We start from the raw sequence: 26,462 nt of genomic DNA, 5'->3' as shown, positions 1-26,462 counted from the left end.
TGAATAAGTATAGTAGATAAAAATGGCATGTACAGCACCACCAGCAGCCAAAGTTACAGTTTATTTTTTAAAATGCAGGTAAGCTAAACTGAAGTAATAGGTCTTCACTTTAGACTGAATTGGCATCCCAAACATAGGTTGGCAAACCATTCCACGATATAGAGGCCCTGCAGCAGAATGCTTTACCGCCAACTGTTACTTTACTTGTATGTGGAATGACAAGGCAGTCTGCATTCTTTGATTTGAGTGGACGATGATGCTAATATACATGAAGAAATTCTGTTAGGTAAGGTGCTATACCTTTAAGATATGTAAGTAGGAGAACTTTGAAGTTATTCCTGAAAATAACAGGAAGTCAGTACAGGTAAGTAAGAGGAGGGCTTATGTGTTCAAACTTCCTGCTCCTGGTAACAATTCGAGCTGCTGCATTTTGAATACACTGCAAGGTGTTTAATGTGCAGTGTGTGCTCCCAGATAACATAGCATTACAGAAATCTAACCTTCTGTATACAAAGGCATGTATCAATTTCTCAGTGCTTTAAATAGTAAGGTATTGTCAAAGTTTCACAATGACACGTAGCTATAGGAAGCACACCTTCAATACTGCATCCACATGTGATTTGAATGAGAGGCTTGTATCTAAGATGACGTCTAAGTCATGGGCTGAGGTGGTGAGGGAAAAGTTCAGCCCCTTAGAGGGGATTGCAGAGATTATAACATTCCTATCCACAGACTTGCCTCCAAACAAAACAGCCTCGGTTTCCTGAGCATTTAGTGATATAAAGTTTTTTTTCTCCCCGGTTTTTACTTATTTAAAGCATTTAGCTAAAGTGACAATAGATGCAGTGGTATTAGACAGAGCTGAAATGTATTTTTGGGTGTCATTGGCATTGGAGTAATAATGAACATGTTTTCTCATCATGTTACCTAATGGCAGCACGTAAAAAGAAAATAAAGGGCGACTCCAGAGTCTAATCATAGGTGCCTGTAGAATCTGACCCTCACTGTATCTAGATGGTAGCTCTCTACGTCCCGCATTAGCTCAGGCTCCTTTCCCACCAGGGAGATTACATTCCATGTGCCTAAAACTAATTTTATGATCAGTCCACTAAGGCCCCTACATTTGACTGCCATCTGATTCACAATGCATCAGACCCCCATGACCCTCCCTGCAGGTGATGGGCCCATAGGAGGGTGGACTTATTGTAGCTCAGGGCATTCCCAGGCAGGCCCTGTGTGTACAGACCTGACCACCAAGCAATTGCTTGCGAACTACCCCCCAAGCCGGGCTGCAGAACAATAAGGTGGCAATTTGTGGAGGGGAACTTGAGCATTAAATGATTCCAGATCTGACTGACAGCCAGTATTAGATAGAATGCCATACTAATGAGTATATTTAAATTTGTTTTCTATCCAGACACTTCATGCCTCGCCCGTATTGTTTGGTTCACAGGAAATAGTCCTGGTGGTCTTCTTTGGGACGGAGTATGTGGTTCGGCTGTGGTCAGCAGGCTGCCGAAGTAAATATGTGGGCATTAGAGGCAGACTTCGTTTTGCCAGGAAGCCAATCTCCATAATAGGTAACGGTAACTGTGATCTTTCACCTTTAACCTCTCAGCCTGTTCCAGAATATACTTTCAGGCACCAGAAAAGTACGTTACTATTTAGAGTGTTAAAGTTGTGGATTTAGAGTGCTAACCATGGACCGTGAAACACATCTGTGGGGGGGGGGGGGGGGGGGGGACTGGGTCATAAAGTAATTTCCCTTGAGTTATTTGTACTGTCAGTCCTGCTATAAGGAGTGTTATCGCACCGTGAATCAGTTGTTACTAATTGAATCACATTTGTATGTGTGCGATTTTCTATTGTACATACAGCACTACACGAACTACAACGTGATACGGTCTTAGTTGGATACACTACTGGTTTGATCTGGTTCTTTTCAGTGAATTGGAACCTGTTTTCAAATCTAAACCAACAGAACTTTTTGTATGCTACATCCATACATTGCACATGTCAAAGTCTTAGGTTGTAAAAATGCAAAAATAATTGACAAATTATATTAAAATGCACAGCAACTTTTTAAATCCACTTACATTTGCTTGTTATAAACTGTAGCCGTGTTGCCTTTATTACCTCTCCACATACTCTAATCCACTGGACTTGAGCTGTGTGCGTGCTTGGCTGCTTAGTGGCCTTGGCTCACTACTCCCGACTGCACTCGATAGGTCAGCGATTTGGGGACATTAGGTTAAAGTTGCTAGGTAATTCTCATGAGACTCATAGCACATTTATGATATAATTTCTGAATATATTATTATTATTTCTTATTTAAAATGCATATAATTACATTATTGCCCACTGGTATCACTGTTTTTATTACTTTGATGCAATTTTAGTGAACACATGGTTTTTCAGGAGCGCGTTGTAGCATTGTAGCAGGACTGACTGTAGGTGATTTTTTTAATGATTGTTCATCACTGCACAGTGAATCACTTGGGTCCTGGTTCATGTGCCATAAGGGATTTTGGACCCTTTGCTAAGGAACTTTACTGAAACGGCTCAGATTAAGCTCTAAAAATGGGTCGTGTGTGGACTAGTTTCTTTTGAACAAATTTGTTTGCTTAGCAATAAACTAATAATCACAGATAAATAAAATGCAGTTATATTTGTATGATTGTTCTGTACATTGAATTAGAATGAAGACTTAAAATGACTGCATAAATTCCTAATATGTTGATTTGTTTGAGTTTAGTACATGATTATTAATGATGTGACTGTATTTGTCACTGTAATAATTGTGCTTTTCAGCACATTTCAGTCTATTAAATGATCTGTGAGGCAGTGGTCAGTGAGTCTGTTAAATGGTCTATGTTTCTAACAGATCTGATTGTAGTGATCGCCTCGATCATCGTCCTTGGGGTTGGATCTAATGGCCAGGTGTTCGCAACATCTGCCATCAGGTACAGCTTGAGCTGAGGCTCCTGGTGTGAATGTGTTGGTGGAAGAGAGGGGTTAATACCATTTAACTGGTTAATTTAAAACCATCCGTTTTTAATTTTATGTAAGGACTCCTATAGGCTCTGTAGAATTAGTGTGTATATTTTACAAAAAAAAAAAGGAATGACAGTCACTTCCAGCCAAGGCAGCAGATTCATAACCCTATTTCCTTACCTTTCAATACATTGGAAACTGTCTGGGGGTTCTTATAAGGCAATTTTGTCATGCATAAGCATAAAGGAATATCCTTAATTCTGAAGACATGCTACCATGGCATTTGTATTTAAGTTCAGAAGGGAACTGTGCATGTAAGAGTTGTGTTCCATATTCTTGTTGTCTGATGGAATAGACCTCTTATTCTTCGGATTAGAGACTGACAGATATACAATACTTTGAAGCTGACTTTCTGAAGCCTCTTCCACTCCCAATCCTGCAGGGGGATACGATTCTTACAGATTCTTCGCATGCTACACGTGGATCGACAAGGTGGCACCTGGAGGCTTCTGGGATCTGTAGTTTTCATCCATCGGCAGGTGAAACTTACTTGCCTTGTTTCTCAGGGTACAAGGTTTTATTTGGAATGCATATGTGTGGAAAACAGTTTTTAGATGGCATATTGCAATATGGCATGAAGGAAGCCCTTCAGTGAGCATTCCCAGAAATTTGCGGCACATTCCCTGGAGGTTCCTATTTGCCTGAAATTAATCATTTTAATTGAACATAACACATTAGTAATATATTGACAAGATTGTTCCATATCCAAATGTGTCACATGGGAAAAAAGTGTCCTTAGAATGTTTTGCTATGTTTGTGTGGAAGACTGCAAACTCTTAACAATGGAAACAGTTTGAAGTGTGTCTAGTTCGTGTGTATTCCATAATACACGCTCACCATAAAGGGGGTCAGAGGGTGTTCTCGCTGATGTGAACATGGCTTTCCTGGAACACCCAGCAAGCCAGACAAAGTCACATGCGGGGAACCAAATCCCTACCATTTTGGAATGTTCTTATAATCAGCACACACTTTATCCCCAAAATGAATCATGAGACAATGCAGCGGTATGGCTACATGGGCAAACAGCATGTGGCAGATGTCATCAAAGTCACTCCTTCGTTTTCTTTTCCTTTCACTTTGCACACCTGTATATAATTCAAGGTGATAATCTTTCCTGTCATTTACGCTCATTCCCCCTCCCACAATAAGATGAAATATAAGGTTGATAATGAGATCAGTTGCTCAAAGGTGGTTGTTGGGACTCTTAAACACAATGAAGCTAATCAATACCGCACAAAGCACATTCAGCCCATGGTTTTAAAGAAATCCTCACAGAGCGAAAAATACTCTTTTTATCTGATAATCATGTAGGGAATTTCAGTGATTATTTGTGGTTCTTTGTTGCAGGAGCTGATAACCACGTTGTACATCGGATTCCTTGGCCTGATCTTTTCCTCCTACTTCGTGTATCTGGCTGAAAAGGATGCTGTAGATGAGGAGGGGAAGACGGATTTCTCGAGCTACGCAGACGCCCTGTGGTGGGGTGTGGTAAGGCACCTTAGAATGCGACTCAGTTCTTGTTGCTCCTCAGTCCTGGTCCTACAGAGGATTACTGTCATCACTCTTTGAACTGCCGCTGGGAGAGTCACTGGTAATCATTCAATGAAAGTACATTTTAGATTGACCAACACTTGAACTTGGACCATGTCTTTGGAGAGATAAATGGAGGGGGGTTAAAGCTTTCTCTAACTGTGGTTATTGTGTTATAGTAGTTAGTGTACAGACTGCAGGACTGAGCTTCAGTACAGCTAATATAAGGTAGGGATATGTTCCTTCTTCTGACCCCAGACGGTGCACCCCTTTGTAACCCTTTCCAAGACCGGATGCTGGTATTGTTTTCATGTGTGTTTTGTGCTACCAGTGTCCCGGTTTTATTCCTCCCTCTTGTCTCCTCTTCTGTAACTATGCCTTCCCTTTGTCACATGATTTTTTTTACTCTGTCCCTCTTACTCAAATCTTATCTTTTAAACACAAATAGATCCAGGGAGGTCATTTTAAACTTTTGAGCCTTCTAATGAGCCATTGTTGAACTTTAATACTTAAAAATAGTTATAGCTGATAAGAAAGCTTTTGTTATCCATGGTGTAGAAAAGGTGCTAAATTGTTTAGGGAATTAAAAAAAATAGAAAGCAAAACATATTTCTGAGCTCTGGAAAATATGTGCCATTAACATGTCGAATATCATCAAAATCAAAAAAATGGTGATGCAAAGGCCATTTGTTGAATCAAAAAGGAAAGTTGTACTGGTAGCGGGAAGTAAGTGCATAAATGTTCTATGAATGGGGCTGTAGGAATGGGTTCATCTTCCTTCTTTTCTGCAGTCAGTTATAAATGGTGCCACAAACAGTAGCCCTGCCTACTCCAACACCAGGCCCACCTCAGAACAAGTAATTCCTGGTAATGAGAGCCACTGGCATCCTAATGAGTGAAACATATATGCTGCAAAACAATTTAAGCAAATGTCCTCTGTTTTCTGCTGGTTTTTAGCCCTTTTGTTCTTTTAATTAGATTTCCAAGTGCAGGATTACCCCTTTTTGTTACTCTATTGTCTTTGCTGTAGAGCCAATAGACTTGGCTGCCCTTGTGGTTACAGAAATCCCTTCTCACATCTTCCCTGGGGCTCTAGGCTTAGCTTGTAACTGAAGCCCTTTGCCCTTCTTGGAGAGCAGGGTCAGGAGGATGGGCTTCCATAGCAGCGGGCTCAGGTACACCAGCACTGTCAATCGTTACTTCTGTATTTCATAATGACCCTCTTTTCATCACTGCCAGTAACCTGGAGTCATAGCTCACACAAGAGTGAAAGAGAGAGAGTGAGTGAGAGCGAGAGAGAGAGAGATGAAGAGGCTTATGGGTAATTGCCCACAAAGTGCTCTTATAAATGTAAACTTTGCATTTACTGGGGTTGCTTGCGGTTACCTCCACGCTCCTTGCTCTTGGTAGTCACTGGGCTTGTGCTAGAGACCTCTTCTTACATCACTCCTCATCTTTATTGGGGATGAAAGTCAACACAAACCCTATGACTGACTTCTTCTGTGCCAAGAGTGGATTACAATTTAGTAGAATAGGCTTATAAAAGGGTTGCTCATGAAATGCATTTGTGTGCTCACTTTATACTTGCTGTAATTACTGGGGACTGTAACCACATCCAGCGCATTTTAATTCCTTTGATGCAGCAGATTTATGGTTTCACGCGTTGCTTAGGTACAACCTCAGCAACACTGAAGTGGTCTTGGGGGCAGCTTTAAGACAAGTGATCAACGATTTACGTATTATGCAATCTGATTGTGTATCCCAATGCTTGTGTGCAGGTAACCGTGACAACCATTGGGTATGGAGACAAGGTCCCACAGACTTGGATCGGGAAAACCATAGCGTCGTGCTTCAGTGTGTTCGCCATCTCCTTCTTCGCCTTGCCTGCGGTAACCAGCCATTCTCTTCATCCTCTTGATGGGTCACATGGCAGAGGGGGCTGGTATGTCTTACTGGTTCCATTATTATGTATTGCTCCCAGCTGGGCGCTGCTGCGGCAGATGGTGGTGTCTAACCCTAACCCCTTTAGCCCTGTTGAGACTTATGGAAGCAGACTGACCTGTGGATAAGAAATCCTGCACATGTAGCCTATGTGTGCTGGTCATGTAACTCATCTTTTCAAAACAATTAGTGGCTTTTGGGGGCGAGGTGTGGCGCAGCAGGTTAGGATGGAATCAGAAGGTCACAGGTTCAAATCCCAGGACTGGCAGACTGATGCTGGGGTGCTGCACACTAGCTTACCCTGTGTTGTGACAGCCCCCCCCCAAGTTTGTCTCACCTGTAAATTTGTCTCTATGTCTCTTGGGGTACACAAAAAAAATTTCCCCACCAGGACAAATAAAGTATTAATGTTCTATAATTATGTTGCTGATGGAGGCTGAAAACACTCCTTTTTGGGAAGTGAGGTCTTTCTGATTGGCTTCTGTTTGCAGGGGATTCTGGGCTCTGGCTTCGCTCTTAAGGTGCAACAGAAGCAGAGGCAGAAGCACTTCAACAGGCAGATCCCTGCCGCCGCATCCCTCATTCAGGTACTGGAGGGCTGTGGTAGGCCAAGGTCCTCCGACACCCCTGCCATTCACAGAGGTAGAGTTAGGATATCTGGGTACAGTAACATCAAGGTGCTCTTCTTATCAGTGACGTTCTGATACTGTTCTGAGGGATTCCAAGTGACTAATGGTATTGGGTAAATTTAGGATTCTCATATACTGTAGCAGCAGCCATCTGCAGGAACATCACTCAGTAGCCCAGAGGTCTGTTAGCCTATGCAAACCCTATGGAAAATCCAGATGTGACCACCTGGATCACTGAAGGCAGAAGACAATGAACTGCTATGCTTATGTGCATCTTTATGTGCGTGTGTTGAGGCAGGACCTCTGATTACCTCTTCCCTGTCTCCAGACTCTGTGGCGCTGTTACGCAGCTGAGAAGCCAGAAGGATATCCGGCAACATGGAAGATGTATGTTCTCTCCAGTGACCTCACCCCCACCATTGGCTCAGAGGATTCCACTCCCAACTTCCGGAAGCTGGTAATCATCTTAGTTTGGTTTTCGCATAGTCAGCTCGGGGTGTTACTGTGTGCTGCTGGATGAATCTAGAGCATTAGCATCTTGTATCATCTTGGACTGTCAGTCCGTATTCTTGATCTTTGTCAGCATTCTGAAAAGTTCTGCTTATTTTAATGTAAGACCAACTGATGTACAGCGCACAAGGTGAGCAGTGTCGTGTTGCCATGGAGCGCTGGAAATGGAAGCACACAAATCAAACTCCTGGTAATAAAATACTAAAGACACCTCTGGGTACTCCATTTAAGACTTGATTCATCAACATTTATACCAGTTTGAATTTTCTCCAGTCCTCTGGGTGTGAATTATTTAAATGTTGTGCTTCCATTTTTATTTAATTTTAAATTTGCATTAAAAGTTTTGCCCTTCATAGAAACAAGGCTGTAAATTGAAGCTGCTGAATAAGACATGTGGGTTTTTCCAGTAAGGAATCAGCCTGTGTTGGTGACACTACAAAGGCAGGGCCTCCTGGACAACAGCAAGGGCATAGATTTGGGTATTGACGGTACGCTTAGCGACATGTCCCTACCAGTTGAGGGGGTATTGTGTGTGTTTCGGGGGGCAAGGGGCTCAAGGTGTGTTTGGCCTCCCTCTACGAATGCTGAAACCAAACCTACGCCCTTGGCCAACAGGGTCATTGGTGTCTTTGTTTGCTGCTCACAAAGACACAATCAGGCACTATGATGTCACATAACACCAAAAAGAAACTTCCATTGTATCTGTTCTGGGAGAGTGAAAGTCAGGTCACGATGAAACCTGACCTCAAGCCCTTGACCTGCAACATTATATTTTTTTAAACATATTGAGGCTCATGTGGTTTCTCCTCAGAAGCTCAACTCCCTGAAGGTCAAGTGGTTACTGCTCAGTAGCTCAGTTCCCTCAGGGTCAGCTGGTCATTGCTTTATAGCTCAACTTTCGGGGGATCATGTGGTCACTCTTCAGCAGCTCAACTCCCTGAGGATCATGCGGTCACTGGCAGTTCTTCATCTTTATGATCTGAAATACTTGAATGGTTGCAGAGACCATAAAATAAATATATTTAATTCAATAATTTTTCTTCACTGCTGTCTGCTGCTGTTTGGGTTACATTAGTGATGTCTTTAACAGATGCTGAGATCCAATTTTTAGATTTGTAGTTTTTTTTTTTTTTTTAATTGCTTTTCTCATTTTTAGGGAGAAGGCTAAAGTGTAGAATTGTGAACCTCACAACCAAAATGGGGAAAAACAAAATATTCTTCTGATGAAAATACGATTTGAACAGTGAAATTTTGGGGAAATTTTGAACTGAAAATTCTTGGGTCCTGACTTCACTGGGGGCAGGGAAGCGGAGGAGGAAGTGCACAATAACCAGTGAAAAAGATAAGTTGTTAGAACACAACGCAAATCCCTGTAGGGCAGACAGAGGACCATGTTGATTATTTGACTGCCATGCCACCTGCTGCTCTTGTTTTTATAGGAAAACGTTTGGTGTTTCTTCCCCCAAAGGCCCTTGGGTAGCGAGCACTCTGCTCATATTTCTGAGTAAATGTCTCTGGACACTGATTCCATTTCATTTTTCTGCTTTTTCAAATTTTTCGCTTTGACAAGCTTTGTTTTGCCAAGCAGTGCCGGGCTTGCATGAGCTAAGTAAAAATAACACAGAGTGATGGATGACATTTTAAATGAGGTAAAAAGTCAAGTCTACGTAACTGGAAATGAAGTCGAGTATTACATATTTCATGGTTAAGTAAGTATGTTTATGCTAATGTCATTATGTAAATATACAGTCAGGCAAGCTTGAATGAACATTCCCTGGTCTTTACCAGCATGTTTCCAGTTCTGCAAGAAAACATATTTTATACCTTGGTTCCATGAATATCCAGGATGGCTACATGGGATTGGGCTGTCTGACCACATCTCAGTGTTCCTTCAGACAACTAAAAAGTCATATTGTTTATTAGATCTGCGAAAGCATGTCCTAACCAATCAGGTTCAGCCCTCTAGAGTTACATTGAAAATATAGACTTCAGCAGGGGTCGACCATCAAGACATTTATAGTTGATCGCAACACTCTCACTCCTCCACAGAACTGGCTGAGCCACCCCTCCAGGTCGATGAAACATATGAAGGCCCCTCTGCCCCACAGGAAAATTTACGAAGGGGAACCTCCCATCCCCCAAACCCCCCCCCCCCCCCCCCCCCACGCCCCGATAGCATCACGACTCATTACCTCCCCAGATTATTTTCTTAGTAAAAGTAGCTCTCACTGTACGATAAGTTACATACCACTGAACTAGAGTATTTTAAAGGATACAGATTTGAAGGTGGTATATACCAGGATGATGTCGAGAAGAACCCAAAGCTATGGATGAATGAGGGGATACACCTAATAAAAGCACTCAATGAACATTTTTGATCTGCCAAAGCCGTGGCAGCCAGGATTAATCTCAATAATGACACCAAGAGGACAGAAACAAACACGGGAAAATAAAGACCCTTGATGCATGTGGCATGAGATTCAGACCATCACTGACAACAAGAGTATGAAAATCATTATTTGAATTCCAGCTCATCTACCGCAAACCAACCACTGACACTGTGTTGCACTATTATACTTGGTTTTACATTATATTATACTGCTGTATGCTTACTTATGTATGTGTACATGTGTGTGTGTATGTATGTATATATATATATATATATATATATATATATATATATATATATGTGTGTGTGTGTGTGTGTAATATTATAGTATGCTATAATATCTGTTTAGCCCTTTTATGTTGTTCTGCCCCTGTCTTGCATTGTTTTTTTTACAGTAAATGTTATTTTTATAGCAAATGTTATTAAACACTTTGTTAAATTGAGTGTGCAAAAGCCTTTAATTTTGCTGCAAACGTGTAAAAGCACAATGAAATTAATTTGATGGTAGAGATCATTTTCATTGAGATAAGGACAAAATTATGGTAATTCTCAAATTAGCTCTGATTAGTTTCAGAAATCAGAGTAATTAAAGGTAACTCGCTTTAAAATGGCCAGCCTGTATTCAAGGTCAGACGTGCCCTGTCTCCTCAGAGCAAACGTTACAAACGGAAGCCTAAGGCTTCCAAAGACAATGGCTCTGCGGCCGCCGACCGAGGACTGTCCGTCCCTCAGATCACATACGACCACATCGAGGACAGAGACGAGGGGAAGGAGGACCCCTTCCTTGTGGAGGAGTCAGCAGGTATCCAAGTAGCTTTGTTTTCACAGCTAAGCGAAGGGGAGTCTTCAATAAGTGAGACTTAAATGAATATTTTTAAGATGATTATGATTATTATTGTGTTTATAGTTAGCAAATATTATGTGTGGCCAAGCATCTATAAAGAGGTGAATATTTCTGGTATCTATAGGTTGATTAGCATTTTATTAGAGACTAAACTTAAGGGCAAAGGTAATGGATGACTATAGTACAGAAAGGACAGTTGGAGTGTTCTTTGAGTAGGTGAAAGAGCAGTATAAATATTTAAATAAAATTACCATGAGAAATATGGTGCCCACATTGCTTTATCATAGCAAAGTCGGGCAGACAGACGAGGGGACCGAGCGAGGTGGGATTCCACTCTGTGAAGGTTGGGTTCTGTTATGTGAAGTTGGAGGATTTCTGGGAAATTTGGAATATGACAGAAAATCTGATCATTGTCGCAATGAGGAATGACATAAACGTGAGGAAAGGTGTTGCTTGTTAATTAGAGGTTTCTCAGTATGAGTTGCCACAGTAATGAGATTTAATAATGGGGTTTAAGAGGCAGGGAATCTGAAGAACTGACTGGGACCATCAGATGGGGGAGCAGAGTGGTAGCCTTGGTGCTAACATACCAGGCTAACACATCAGTGAATGTGGCCTCTCATCTCAGCTGAGGTCTTCTGCCTGCACTCAGCTCTCAGTTCCTCTGTGTTCTGTATTAAGACTGAGTTCACGTAACTTTAGATTTGCATGTTAGGCATTAGGTTCAAAGCAAACAAATGTCATGCATACACTTCAGAATTTTGAATTTCTTTTGACAATTTTATATCGGGGTGCCAGTTTATTCTAATTGGTTCCCTATGTTGTCCTTGTTTTTGTCCAGGCCTTCCAAGGACATTGAGGCAGTCAGGTGAGTTTCCTACTTATTGGATTGATGGATGATTGGTCGGTAAAGACCATGCTAGACCCCTGATCCTGAGGGCTTCAGAAGAAGATGGTGTGACAGCTCTGCTGCAGCGGCCTTTGTTGGCATTGCTTGGCTTATCTATTGTCTTGTATGTCTGTCTCTTAGGTTTGTGGTAATTTCTAAATCACCTCCCAGACCCCCCATTATCAAACGCTGGAATTTCGAGTCTCATTTTTCTATACAGACCGGGCAGACATAATAAACATAATATAATTTTCTCCCTGCTCTCCGTTATCAGCTTCTTCCGTATCTTTGTGTATTTGAGGTCAAGTCACATGACTGATGTCATCAGAGTGAATGCCACCTCTGCTTTCCTAATTCACCCTGCCCTCTCTGTCCCTCCCTGGTGCTCTCTCTCTGCTCTCTGCTCCTGTGTTTCCTGCATTGTTCCCCACACCAGACCCTGAGTCCTCCTGCTCCTCTTTAGCTCTGACCTGCCTTAGTTCCCCAGGTACAGACTCGTATCTCTCATACCTGCTTATTTCTGCCACAGGTTGCCCTCATGCATGTCTGAACCAGAGGCTGGAGATCATTCTGTCCTGCCACTGCCCAGGAAAATCCCTTCATAATGCGCAATCACACAAGGCTTTTCGATTTTCATAAAATCAGAAAATGATTAATTATAGCCTTTACAAGCAGCTGACTGAATGTGACTCACTAATGTGTAGAAATTCACAGGAAAGGAGAAGAGACTTATGAAAAATGTAGTGTGTGACTCAGCATGTTAGGATTCTTGTGATCGGAAGGTCAGCAATTTAGATCCCATGACTGGCAGAGTGATGTCACTGTTGGGCCCTTGTGCAATGCCTTTAACCTCAGTTGCTCCAGGGATTGTCTAACCCCGCCCTCTGACAAAAGGATCTGCTGAATAAGTGTTATGTAAACTTATCAGAGACATGGTTAGAGGTGGGCGGGGACTGGGGAAATGCATTGTTTTCCCACCCAAGAATGTCAAATTTTGCCCACCAGAGAATTCTAAGACCTCTGGCACAATTCAGGTACTGGTACCCACATCCCCACCCCAGGAAGACATTCCGGTGACACCACTGAAACATGCAGCGTATTTAACATGAGTCTTAGCACTGAAGCAAGAGAGAAAACGTATAACATGTGTTCGTTGAACATATGTTATATGATGAACCTGTCAGTGCTTCTGGGAAGAGAGAGATCAACATTCGATCTCCTGAAAGGCAGCTTAACTCCAATTCAGTTGTTGATGGCTTCACCCTGCTGTCCGGTTAGCTATCTGACCAGCCCACATGTCATAATTGTGGTAACTAGAAATGTTAAGTTTAGCTACCTGAACATGACCTTCGTGCATGTTGTGCAGCCAAGAAGCGGCTGGGCAGTCCCTCCCCGGACATATCTCGGGCCAGCAGCTTTGTGGATGATATGGACATGGCCTGTGAAGATATTGCCCTGCCAGCGGTCGCTGACGCTTCGGGGTGAGTCTCACTCTCCCCATCTTCCCTCCCTCCCATAGTCATTCCCTGAAACTCACATTACTGCACAGCATGGCACAGCATGCAGACCTCGTTAAGCACACACCTCTGCCTCTCCTTTTTCAGCCTGCTCACCAGCCCCCTAGTAGACAACCTCCAGGATTCCACACGCCATTTGAACACTGAAAGGTACATACTTGGTTTTAGTGCTATTATGTATTTGATTTTTTAATTTTGTTTTTATTTTTATATTGTTTTCAGTTTTTCGTTGGTTTTCAGTATGGTTTTATTCATTTTAATGCTTTTTTTTTTTTAAAGAAATATTTTTTATTAAGTTTTTATATGTTTCAGTTTCCTCCACAGCCCTGAATAGGACAAGTGGGTACAGAAAAGGGATGGATGGATGTTCTAGTTTCAGTTTAAATTTTAGTAATTTTATTTCTAGGGATAGACTGAAAGTTGCAGAGCAATTTTATGTGCCTAATCTTTAGAGAATTCTACCTCAATACACTGTGCACATTATGTATTAATGGCCTCAGAATGGGCAAATATGTTCCAGGTGTTATTACAGTACCAGTAATTAAGGACAAACAAATCACTTTAGCTGAATAGTATATAAAAATTGTGACAGAAATAATTTACATTTGTTTTTATTTTATTTTATTTTATTTTATTTTGTTTCAGAAACAATACTTATAATACTTAGTTTTCATTATTCTGTAGGTTTTTGTTTTATTTTTGTATCTAATTTTATTTCAGGAGGTGGTATTGTAATGTTGTGGTTAGCAGTCTAAAGAACATAAGAAGAAAGTTACATGGGCCATTCGGCCCATCAAGCGCGTTTGGGAAGAACTTAACTAATAGCTCAGAGTTGTTAAAATCTTATCTAGCTCTGATTTAAAGGAACCCAGGGTTTTAGCTTGTGCTACACTAGCAAGAAGACTATTTCATACTCGAACTACACGCTGTGTAAAGAAGTGCTTCCTTAAATTCATTTTAAAATGTTCTCCCGCTAATTTCCACTTATGGCCGCGAGTGCTAGTATTTAAACTAATATATTTATTTTTAAATAATATATATTTAAATACTAGTATTTAAACTATGTGCCCTGCGATGGGCTGGCCCCCCATCCTGGGTTGTTCCCTGCCTCATGCCCATTGCTTCCAGGATAGGCTCCGGACCCCCCGCAACCCAGTAGGATAAGCGGTTTGGAAAATTGATGGATGGATGGATAGTATTTAAACTAATATTGAAATAGCCATTTGACTAAACAGCATCCCAACCTGTTAGCATCTTATACACCTGGATCATGTCCCCCCTTAGTCTCCTTTGCTCGTGGCTGAATAGATTCAGCTCAGCTAAACTCTCCTCATAAGACATTCCTCTAAGACTAGGAATCATTCTCGTCGCCCTACGTTGCACCCTTTCTAAGGCAGCAATGTCCTTCTTAAGGTATGGTGACCAAACCTGCACACAATATTCTAGGTGGGGTCTTACCAAGGGAATTATATAACCGTAGCATCATCTCCCTTGACTTAAACTCCACATACCTAGAGATGTAATCCAACATCCTATTGGCCTTTTTTATTACTTCCCCACACTGGCGAGAGTGGGACATGGAAGCATCAACATACACACCAAGGTCTTTCCCGTAATCAGCTACCTTTATATCCACGGAACCCATAAAATATCTGTACTTTATATTTCTACTCCCTGCATGGATTACCTTACATTTATCTATGTTAAATTTCATCTGCCAGGTATCAGCCCAGTCGCTAATTAAATCCAGATCCTTTTGTAGCCTCTCTGCTGCTAGATCAGTATCTGCTACACCACCCACCTTGGTGACATCTACAAATTTAACCAGTTTACTGTATGTATTGGTGTCAATTTCATTAATGTAAATTATGAACAATAGTGGTCCTAAAATTTAACCCTGCGGTACCCCACTATGAACACAGGCCCAGTATGACATTGTGCTTCTAATATTTACTCGCTGGTTTTTGTGATCAATTTCTCTTGTAGCTTCCTCAAAGAACTCAAGTAAATTAGTTAAACAGGATCTACCTCTCCTAAATCCATGTTGGCTATCCCTCAGAATGTTATTTGCATCCAGGTAATCTACCATTTTAACTTGGATTATAGCTTCCATTACTTTCCAGTTATGTAACATAAACTGATCGGCCTACGGTTTTCTGGATTACTTTGATCCCCTTTTTTGAATATGGCCGTTATATTAGCATGCTTCCAATCAGAAGGTACCACACCAGCAGATAACGATTTCTGGAATAGTAAAATTAAAGGTTGACTAAGAATATTCCTCATCTCTTTTAAAACTATAGGTAAGATGCCATCAGGCCCCTGTGATTTGTTTATTTTGAGCTTAGCTAGACTTCGTACCACAGCAGTCTCAGTCTCATACATATATTGGTTATAGATTACGCTGTAGTCATACCAATTGTTGGTAAGTTACTTGTGTTCTCTACTGTGAACACCCGTGTAAATAATCATTAAACTCATTTACTATATCAATGCATCGCACCTTTGAGGCTAGGGTTCAAGTGTCCGCCATGCCTCTGTGTCTGGCATTCTGATGTGGGTGCCCCCCCTCCCCTGGAATGGGTTGGCACCCTGTCCTCAATTGTTCCCTGTCTTGGGGGCTCTGGACCCCCTGTGACCCTAAAAAGGACAAGCAGTTACAGACAATGGATGGAAATGAAAATGTTTTCTTACAGTTGTAGTTTTTGTTAATGATGATAATCATTCTGCCTGAGTTATAAATTCACAGAGAAACCAAGCGCACAGGCTTTGAAGGTTATAATTCTGAGGGTGAGGCCATATTTACCAGAAGATCAAAACTGATGGCTGGAGATGCTTGTTGTTCATTGTCTCTTCTGTTCAGTGGGCACCCTGTCATGCTGAGCATCCTGAAGATATATTTCCTAAGTAGGGGCTTTTGGCAAGTCCATTTTGTTTTGCTGTGATGCTATCTGTATTGTGATTAAGTAGGGCTGAAGACACTCAGGCCAGTTGATCTAAGTGTGCAGACTGAGAACTATCCTTGAAGACACAGGGTGTATGGGACCCATTAGTGCCAGTATTTTGCCTGATTTATGTGACTAGAGGCGCCACAGGGCCAGTTTGATTGGTGGACAGTCATTCTTCTGAGAACCTGTAGGTGGCACTGTTCTCCCAAAGACCACCTTATCTTACATGAAGGCCAAATGGAGCCCATACTTTTGAATCTTTTAAAAGGGATTCCAGTAACACTTTACTTAAAGCAGTTATATAAATGCATTATAGATGCCTTTATAATGCATTATAATGCATTCATAATGCACTACAAAGCATCCTAATGCTGACCATTATAATGCATTATGAAGGTATCTATAATGCATTATAGATGAGCTTCATAGAACATTCATAATGCATAATAGACATGGCTATATATAGCTTTTTATAAATATTTATAGCCATGTTTATAATACTATATATGTGTGTGTGTGTGTGTGTGTGTGTGTGTGTGTGTGTGTTACATTGTGATGCATTATGAAGGTATCTATAATGCATTTATATGACCGCCTTAAGAAAAGTTTTATCGGGATTCCTCTGGATTTTTGCTGACTTTGCCCTTAGTATTGCAAATTTGCAGTTAAACACTAAAATTTAACAAGTTAATATCTTATATCACACATATTTTTAAAGGAGGCTGTTTTTTTCTTGAATTGAATACCTACCCAGAATTGACTTAACTGAGACTCGAGATGTTGCTACTACAACTTCCTAATCCTCAGGCACTCTGGGGATCTTGTTGATAGTCTGCATTAGCACAGTTTGAATAGGCATCCATCTTACCCAAATAACTGTTATGTTTTCTCAAAGGCAGTCAGTATCAGAATCACTGACAGCCCAGTTCTTGCTTCTGCAGAGAGGGGTTTGCTTCACCTTTATTTACTTAGCAATTTCTTTTGTCCAAAGAGCTATACAAGTGAGGAAGATTTGGGGTAATAGAGCAGGGTCAGCCAGCATCCAGCACCCACTGGAGTAATTTTGGTTAAAGACCATTCTCAAGTGCCCAGTGTTAGCATGATTACTCCACCAGCTGTGGGATTCAAGCCAAATACCTTCTGGACATTACTATGTCTGGGATTCTCTTCTCACTACACAGCCATGACCCCCTGTCTCCCTCTTAGTAGACTCAGCAAGTGTAACGACTGTGTGCCGGTCGAACGAGCGCGGAGCGGGGAAATCAGGATCGGGCAAACGGAAATCCAAAAAGATGGGGTTTATTCCGGTGGAGTACATCAATGACAGATATGGGGAATATGGACTCAGACATGGACTAAATACACAGACTGATAGGAAACAGCTGGGCACAATCGAGGGAGCACACGTGGATGATCAGGGGGCGTGGCACACACGAGGACTGGATGCGCAGGTCATGACAGCCAGTCTGTCTGTGGGTTCCACATCAAACTGGCTGCTTAATAATGAAATTTTGCATGACCTAATTAACTTCAGTGTCTGATGGGATTCACATCACATAGCTGAGATGAAAAGCTTAGTGTTCATCCTCCATGCTAGCTTAATCCTGTATTCTGGAAGAGAAATATGTTCTTTTTTATATGGTCCGCTCTGTTCCCAGGTACATGTCTGCCTCGCCTAAGAGGCGTAAGAGGCGCTAAGATCTTCTCTTGTAGGCTGTGTGTTCTGGGATTTAGGGTAATTGGCCTGAGCTGAGTGATCCTCGCAGGAATTATGGTCAGAATGAAAGGGCATGGCCATCCATTCAGGTGTGTGTGCGTGTGGATTATGTCTATATGACATTGTGGGAACCAAATGTACCCCACAATGTAATAAAAACCTGTTATTTCAATGTTGTGGGGACCAATTTTCAGGTCCTGACAAAGATCTGTAAATGAAATCAAAAAACTAAAAATGCAAAAACTCTTGTATTTTGCTTGGTTACTTATGGTTATGGTTAAGGCAGGGTGGGGTTAAGGTTGTCATAGTTAGCATTAGCATTTTTCCCATAGAAGTGAATTAACAGGCCCCATAAGGATAGGTATACCCAACATGTGCGTGCGTGTGTGTGTGTGTGAGTGTGTGTGTGTGTGTGTGTGTGTGTGTGTGTGTGTGTGTCTCAGCAGCACTGCCTGATCCATCCTCTGTCTGGAGATAAACTCAGCAGGTAACAGAGTGGATAAGAAGCAGCATTTGTTTTACTGCTGCCAGTGATATGGCCTGCTTCATGGATTAGTGCATTCTGATTTATTGGTGTTTTCTTTACTCCCATAGTTCATAAATAGTGCTATAATCATAAAAGTTATTTGCGTTATTTAGCTATAATCGCAAAGGTCCTGTAATAGCTTACTGCATCATTAACTCTCTCCAGTGTAATATAACATCTTCAGGATAAACGAATGACATGTGTTCCTCGTTTTAATATGGTGAACCTGCTTTTGGAGTGTGTGTCTGATGGCTTCTTGGATAAGTATACAGTAAAGAGCCCCCACCCCCACCTGTGGCCCCCTGCATTTCAGAGGTTGTTCTCCCACAGAATGAATTCCAGTCTGCTTCTTCTGCTTCCATATCAGGCCCCGATATTCAGCATGAATTCGGTACCGTGTTTTATGTCCAGTTTAATATAGGGTAGATCTCCAGTTTGCATCCCAGTTGACAAGCTGTACATGTGGGCATGTACAACATTTATGTGCGTGCTTTTTGAATAATGAAGGCAAACGGAAATGGCTACCCAACATGTTTATGTGAAAAGTCAGCAGGACAGCATATGTATGCTAGCCAGTGTCTTTCTCAGGTTCTGATTTTCACAAACGTGACTTGAAGATGTCCTTTCATACACATGAAGATACAGCCACATCTCCCACAGTCGATGTGGTTTTATTTTTTGATTTTGCTGTTCCCTTCTGTGTAATTGCTCGGGACTGTAGCCCATGGTAAGAAGGGCTGAGAAACCTAGGTCTGGAAACTAGATGCGTGAACGTTTCAAATTTCAGACCAATATAGAAGTTCTTAATGATTCAGGACCGACGCACTAACAGCGTAACTAACCAAAAAAAAAAAACGGTTCGTAAACCACAGACCTCCAGGATTCCCAGCATCCCTCCACTGCTCCATCAACGCCTTCTCTCGTAGATCACCATGTCCTAATTGTGGGATTTCACTCACCTGCCAGAAAGGACAAACCTTCCAGCCAAAGATAAACACACTCCACCATTCGGCGTTGAAGAAACACATAATTCTCACCCTATGCTAAATATGCAATGGAAAGTTCTGGAGGAACACCTTACCGAAGTTGGTCAATGTCTCCATAAAATGTCGAGCTCAGGGTTACATGTCAGCCCTGCTCAGTGTTTAAAAATGAGAAGTGTGTATGGGGGAGTTCCCCCCGTTCCTGAAGCCGGCATTGGGCTGTTATTTACAGACCCCCTTTAACCCTGCCCCCTTCCCCACATCAGCTGAGCTGCTCCAATTGAAAGTGATATGCGTATGTGTTAGGCAGGGTAATGATGTGTCAATGTGTTGAGTCCAGTCAGCCTCTGGGGTGCTGTGTGTGGCTGCAAGGCCTTGACCATTAGCAGCTCGCCTATCATCATGATAAGTATTGGACGTTAAAAAAAAAGAAAAAAACAGCCCACAGTTTCTTGAAATGCTGCCAGCTTTTTTTTTTGGGGGGGGGGGGGGCATTATGCTGTGCCAGTAACTGATCTGATAAGAGAGCCCTGTGCGTGCCGAGATGGCAGTTAATTTTATCGGTGAAGATTTGCTCCCGCGTTTGTCTGCTGTGCTAGATTCCCACTTCGGGGGCCCTAGGCTGACAAGGGAAGCTGGACCTGCCTCAGCCTCAACCCTGAGGGACAGATGACCTCACAGCAAATTTTTTACTAAATTTGTTTGTGTCATTTATTTGTTTGAATCAAGAGTCTAGTATTGTGTATCTGAATAATATCAGTGAAAACAGAATAATGGTAACAAATGCCCTGGTATAAAGGTGGAAATCAGAGGATAATGGAATTGTGTGTAACACTTTATTTGGATAGTTTGCCTACAATGCTACAGTATTTGTAGCATTTCAATCATTTAGTTGGGATTCAACAATTCAGTTGTTTTGCTATATCTGTTGTTGATGATTAACAGAATACACAGTATATGAAGTACATGTAACAATTCATGAACATATATCTTAGAATAATTTCATTGAATTTGACTACTCACTCAATCAATGTTATATTAATGCCCCAACTGTTCCGATCCCGCTGTGTGCCACGCCCCCTCATTTACCTCGTGTGGAATCCTCATGTTTTCAGCTGACTCTTGTTAAGTTTAATTGATTCAGTGTATTTAAGTGTATTTCATTGAATGCTTCCCTACTCCGGTCATTAATGTCATAAAATCTTGTTGTTCCGTGCTCCTCAGTATGTCTTACCTAGAATAATCCCAACGTTCACTTGACTCCCCGGATTCCGGTACCTGCTTTCCCCGCCCCGTAAACCAGAATTGTGACAATTAATTGTTTAATCTCAACTTCTAAATAATTGAAACGTTACAAATTTTACCCTCTGTAGGTGGACTATCCAAATAAAGTATTACTGAATTATGTTTAAAATAACATAATAATGATGAAGTTACAAATGAATACAGTGGTATAAAGATGTTAAGAGATGGTTAAACAGTGGTTTTACTGTGTTCTGTGTATTTCAGTAGGTTTCACCCCCGCAGTAGTAAAAGTGTGTATGTGTAGGTGTGTGTGTGTGTGTGTGTGTTTGTGTGTGTGTGTGTGTGTGTGTGTGTGTGAGCGGGTATACCTATCCTTATGGGGACACAATGTCCCCATGACGTGATAAATATGCGTTTTTTCCTGGTTCCCATAAGGGAAAAGTGTATTTTATAAATATCGGTGATGACTGCTATGAAAAAATTTTAAATGCAGAAACTCTTGTATTTTGCTTGGTTACTTATGGTTATGGTTAGGGCAGGGTGGGGGTTAAGGTTGTCATAGTTAGCGTTAGCATTTTTCCCATAGAAGTGAATGAGCGGGCCCCATAAGGATAGGTATACCCTACATGTGTGTGTGTATGTGTGTGTGTGTGTGTGTGTGTGTGAATGTCTGAGTGTTTGCATATCCATCCATTTATCATAACTGCTTATCCAATGCTGAGTAACAGTGAGTCTGGTACCTATTCCAGGAAACAGGAGGCATGAGGCAAGGCATGGGATGCCAGATCATTGAATGACACAAACAATGACCAGTTTAGACATGTGTGGAAAGAACATGCAAACTGCATACACAGAGGGCTATGGGTGTGCTTGTGTGTGGCCCAGTGGGGTAGCAGGCTAGACTTGTGTTCAGAAGGTCATAGGTTCAAATATGTTCCATTTTGTCTTGGGTCTAGTTTTATCCAGCTTATTGAAAAATACAAATGCATGTTGCTGTGTATAAAAGCATGTTATAAATAAATATGAGTGTGTGGCACTCTCCACAGTTGCAGACACCCTGCAGGCAAGCCTATCAAGTGGGTCGACCTGCATCAGCCTGCTGGCCAATAGCCTAAGCTGGAGCTCTAATAAAAAGTCTCTTCTGTCCACATGCTGCTTGGAAACACCTGTACAAACACACCCTGCGCTTTTTACCTGTCTCCACCCTAACCCCCCCGGCTCTGGTGGGGCACCCATTGTTTCTGTGTGACCCAGATGATCCAAGCCAGACGTTTCATATCCATTTTTTCCTCTCCCTGGGCACGTCTGACCTCAGTGCCTCACTCAGGCTCACCAGGAAATGGCCAGGACCCAGGCACTGAGTTCTAGAAGAGGAACAGCATTGTGTCTAAACCCTGCAGTCTATGTCTTTCTTGACACTTTCAGTGGTATCTTCCAGAATGTATGCAGTTTTGAAATTGGCTGACACTACAAATAATACAGATAGTCAAGAAAAATCCAGGGAAGACTATCTTGCTAATGCCAGCCATATGTGATATCGCTGTTCGGTTTCTGATAACGTTTCACAGCATTCCATTTATGTTCTTTTATCGCATCCTTACCTCGATAAGAACAACAACTTGACCTCACAGTTCTTGTCTAAAGCAAAATACTGGATTCAGGGTGATTCTGATTGATGTAGAAGCGGGAATCAGACTTTTTATTCATTACTATTAGACTATTCAGAGTGAAGATGAGAAAGCTAAAGGGTAAAATCCTCAGCTCGGATTCACCATTTATTCATCTGTATTGATTGCTTTAGCCATAACTCCATTAAAGCATGAGCTGAAGAAACTCATGCATACCTCATAATTACATAATAGGTGAACTTGTAAATAGACGGAATTGCTTCTAAAGAGCTGAAAACCCAGAGATTCCAGAAACATGTTTCCCAGAATGATGAGTAAAGTCAGTGCCTATAGGCGGCACTATGCCACAGTCAGTAATGTACTGCACATAAATATGTCTGCAGCCTACATATCTCATATCACAAATCGCACACTTTCCCTGACCTGGGACCATTTTCCATCCAACAAGAGTAGTTGCCACAGTTGGACTCATTTTATCACCTTTAAATCCAGATGTTTTTGTTTAAAGGCTGCACTAGGCCCTGATTCGGACATGATGCTAACGGTTAGCGCTAATCAGCTCCATACAGATTTAATAAACACGCTTTCACAAGCACAAACTGAGGAGTTACTAGTAACATTCAACCAAGTGTCCTAAAGTGTTAAAAAGCTGTGTGAGGCCTCTAACTGGGCATGGGACAGAGAAATTAGGAAAACATATAAGTATACGACTACGTGGACCAGAAACTGTTCTAAATCGAAGGTTTGTTTGGTGGCCTTTGCAGAAACTGGCATATATTCCAGTAAACTGAAAGTATCTGGTTAAAAGGAAATACAAAACAATTTTTTTGGATTTTAGTTTGTTTTTGGCTCATATATATTTTTGGAATGGTATGGCAGTTTATGGTATAATCCCTTTCCGGATCAGATGGGAAAACTATTGTGCTTTTGTTGAGTACGGAAACTTTACATTGAACTATGGAAAAGAAGCGGTGTCAATATAAACAGAAATGTAAGTGTTTCATGTTAGTGTGGCCTATGCAGATACCCGAGCAGGGTATCACAGCTAAGATCCTAATGTGAATCATCATGTTTCTCTGCTATTTATCTGTCAGAGACAGAGAAAGGTGACTAGGGGTTTTTCTTTGTGTTTCTGAATTTGTTATCACCATGGACGATCCTTTTAAAAAGGATGGAGGTGATGGGTCCAGGTTGGGGTAGATCAGGTGCCTGAAATGACAGATTACAGACTGGGAGGTCTGAGCGCTGCTGTCTGCGCCATCAAAGATGTGGGCCGTCGCGGTAGCGTACATACTGTAGTGGCAGCAGGGTAATTAATCTGAATTACCTCGGGGGAATACTCCACTTCAAACAAAATTTTAGATTGTATGAAAAGCCCTCTGATTTGATCAAAACAATATCATAGCGCTACAAAAAGGCAAACGTGTTTCGTATAATGTGTTCTGAATGTTCTAATTTTAGCAGGCTTACGTCAAAGTGGAGTAAATCTCTTCCCTCTCCACAAGGAGGCACTGCAGCTGTTCCTTAAAAATGCACTGACCACGTGCCGCGATACTCGGCCCTGAGACAAGAAGACAGACTTTTAGGAGCAGGAATTCTTATTAAAATATACAACGGGAAGTATTTTAGCACTGAAGCGCTAAGACTATGAACCCGCTAAGTGTTTTCTGCTGACTTTATGGGGCCCTTGTTCAGTGAGTCTGTCTCTCATCAAACAGCAGTTCATCTGAGCTGAAGTGACCACGGTGGTCCATCCCTCTCATCCCCAAAATTATGTTAAATTACACAGTCATTGAGAATTAAAACAAAAATCTTTTCTGTAGCCCTGCCCCGTGTGGAATAAAACCACTTGGAAGGACCGTATAATCACTGCATATTTTAGGTAAAATTGTCAGAAATAAAAATGAATCAAGGCTAACAAAGAAGGCCTTCGGAGTGTGCCATGCTATAATTTTACCTGCAGCACAGGGCCATGAATACTGCTATTCTAAGGCTTCCTATGGTAGCTTTCGTTTAAATGGTGATTTCAGTAAGTTGTAAAGACTATGTCCACACAGAAGGGTAGTTTCAGAAATCTGACAGGGAATTTAGCCCAAGATTGTGTTCTGTTGTAGGACTGTGGGACTGTTCCACGTGGTTGCTTGGAGTGACTGTGGGACTGTGCCACTGTGTTACAGGGTGGGGGTCCTGGTGTGTGTGCTTTTGGGGGACATCTGTGAATGTCAGTGTTTCCTCACTTCCAATCCAATCTCCCTGCACTCCTTTGCAAAAGTTTGACACTGGCAAAACAAATTTGGTTGTCTAGTTTTATTCTTCTCTATTTTTCTGAATTGGCAAGCTCTCAAAAAAGAAAAAGACACTTACTCACAAACAAGGCAGTGAATTCAGTTCCACATTTGGCAGTTATCCTACAAGTATTACGAAAGTACAACAACAGGTATTTAATTATTTTTTAAATCTTGAATTTAATGTTTATTTGAAAGAACAAGCCACAGGGTTTGATCAGACAAGCAAGAAAACATGATATTTTAGTTCCCAGGCTCATGTTCCCATTTCTTACTTGCCCAAGGATATAATTGTGTGAAACTAATTTGTGGTCCTCTCTTTTTCGCCTCGGCCTTAAGCAGAGATCTGCGGGTCTATATATATCTTGCTTTAAAAGTCAACAAAGCGAGCCTATATCTTTTTTCACGGAAAGGTCAAATGGTGGACAAGTGATAGAAAGTGTTTCCTTATTTCTTCCATAGCTATTGCAAATGATGTCCTATTTTCCTATAGAGATCAAATATTAGAGATTAACACAGTTTTACCTGAAATAACATATGTGTGCTACCTATTTATATAGCTAGATATATTTGCTAGATAAGTTTATAATGAATGTCCTGGTCTTGCTACAGACAGACCCGTCCCAGGAGTTGAACAAGCAGCCTTTGGATTAAGAGGTCATGACCTTTTCCGCTGCGCTACTCACCAGCTCTAATGCTTTAAAATTAAGTCATAGTGCTTCTATACAGTCAATGCTATAGTGTTACAAAATGATGTCATATCCAAACGTCGCCGGAGTTTCAGTGACCCACAACTTGGTGCCTTTTTAATGATGAAGATTCCATCTTTAAAAATCATTTGTTGTCCTCACTCCTGCCGTCTTCTTACAAAGCTTCCTTCATGGGAACAATGTTGGTGAAAAGCTTTACAATGGAACCTGTCTTGGGAAGAGTATTTTGTGTCAATATTTGACAATAACTTTTTTTTTCTGAGTCATGAACAGGCCTTGTATTTTAGTCACTATGCAGTGGAGTGAATCACACGTCCACTGTGTTTGCAGTCGATCCCTGAGAGTGAAATCCACCAGCAGAGCCGGGAAGCTCATGAACGTGTGATTTCTGCGCAGGGCACAGCATTTACACCCTGACTGCTTCTGCTGTGCCTTCTCTGTGCCATTCTTTAGCTCCAGCTTGGCACAGAGTTGTGGGTGCTGGTTCTGAGTAGCTGCCCCAGCACATTTAGGCAGCTTGGGAGCTCATTCGTCAGCAGTGTCACCTCACACCTCGAGGGTTAGCAGCTTTGACTCCCAGCCCTGACTGTCTGGAGTTCACATGTCCTTCCTGTGTTTGCGTGGGCTTTCTGTGGGCACTATGGTTTCCTCACAAAGTCCAAAAACATGTGATTAGGTATAGTGGTGTCTCTAAATTATACCGTAGTGTGTGAGTGTATGCGTACCCTTTGACGGACTGGCATCCCATTCTGAGTGTCCCCTGCCCTGCGCTTCCTGGGATTGGCTCCAGGCTCACCGCAGCCCAGCACTGGGTAAGTGGTTATGGAAGATGGATGGTTATGATCCGTGAGCAGTGCATCAAAAGGCAAATACCACAAACTCATATGAGGGAGGCTCTACAGATACAAAAATTTGATTCCTTAACTTTTTATCATTTATTTGAAGACTGATTACATACAGCTCACATTCTTGACCCCGCTGCAAATGGAACGATCCGGGACAATCGAGACGGGGTCGTGGGGCTGCTGTGTCGTCTCAGAAGGAAAAGCAAATGTTTCCAGGGAGACTAATTTTAGAAAATGTAGCATCTCATTAAAGCCTCACTGCTGCCATGAAG

General features: G+C 41.7%; 1 protein-coding gene and 1 long non-coding RNA gene across 2 annotated transcripts in view; one reads left to right on the top strand and one right to left on the bottom strand.

Annotated features, from left to right (window-relative positions):
- The window catches only part of kcnq1.2 (potassium voltage-gated channel, KQT-like subfamily, member 1.2), a 117,919-nt gene that overhangs the window by 16,387 nt on the left and 75,070 nt on the right, over nucleotides 1-26,462 (top strand). The window contains exons 3-15 of the mRNA XM_049007882.1: nucleotides 1,454-1,580; nucleotides 2,885-2,963; nucleotides 3,437-3,533; nucleotides 4,402-4,542; nucleotides 6,363-6,473; nucleotides 7,017-7,112; nucleotides 7,483-7,611; nucleotides 10,705-10,855; nucleotides 11,526-11,589; nucleotides 11,739-11,765; nucleotides 12,061-12,196; nucleotides 13,119-13,267; nucleotides 13,391-13,453. Of these exons, the coding sequence (XP_048863839.1) occupies nucleotides 1,454-1,580; nucleotides 2,885-2,963; nucleotides 3,437-3,533; nucleotides 4,402-4,542; nucleotides 6,363-6,473; nucleotides 7,017-7,112; nucleotides 7,483-7,611; nucleotides 10,705-10,855; nucleotides 11,526-11,589; nucleotides 11,739-11,765; nucleotides 12,061-12,196; nucleotides 13,119-13,267; nucleotides 13,391-13,453 (1,370 nt within the window). The remainder of the gene's footprint in view (nucleotides 1-1,453; nucleotides 1,581-2,884; nucleotides 2,964-3,436; nucleotides 3,534-4,401; nucleotides 4,543-6,362; nucleotides 6,474-7,016; nucleotides 7,113-7,482; nucleotides 7,612-10,704; nucleotides 10,856-11,525; nucleotides 11,590-11,738; nucleotides 11,766-12,060; nucleotides 12,197-13,118; nucleotides 13,268-13,390; nucleotides 13,454-26,462) is intronic.
- Nucleotides 17,567-19,688, bottom strand: LOC125738430 (uncharacterized). Its single transcript, XR_007396836.1, has 3 exons — nucleotides 19,576-19,688; nucleotides 19,369-19,453; nucleotides 17,567-17,862 (listed from the first exon to the last, which is right to left on the bottom strand). It is a non-coding gene; the product is annotated as an uncharacterized LOC125738430 (long non-coding RNA).

Source organism: Brienomyrus brachyistius, chromosome 3 (assembly GCF_023856365.1).
Source record: "Brienomyrus brachyistius isolate T26 chromosome 3, BBRACH_0.4, whole genome shotgun sequence".
NCBI lineage: Eukaryota > Metazoa > Chordata > Actinopteri > Osteoglossiformes > Mormyridae > Brienomyrus > Brienomyrus brachyistius.
Note: the sequence above shows the minus strand (reverse complement) of the source record. Positions and strands in the feature narration are given on the sequence as shown.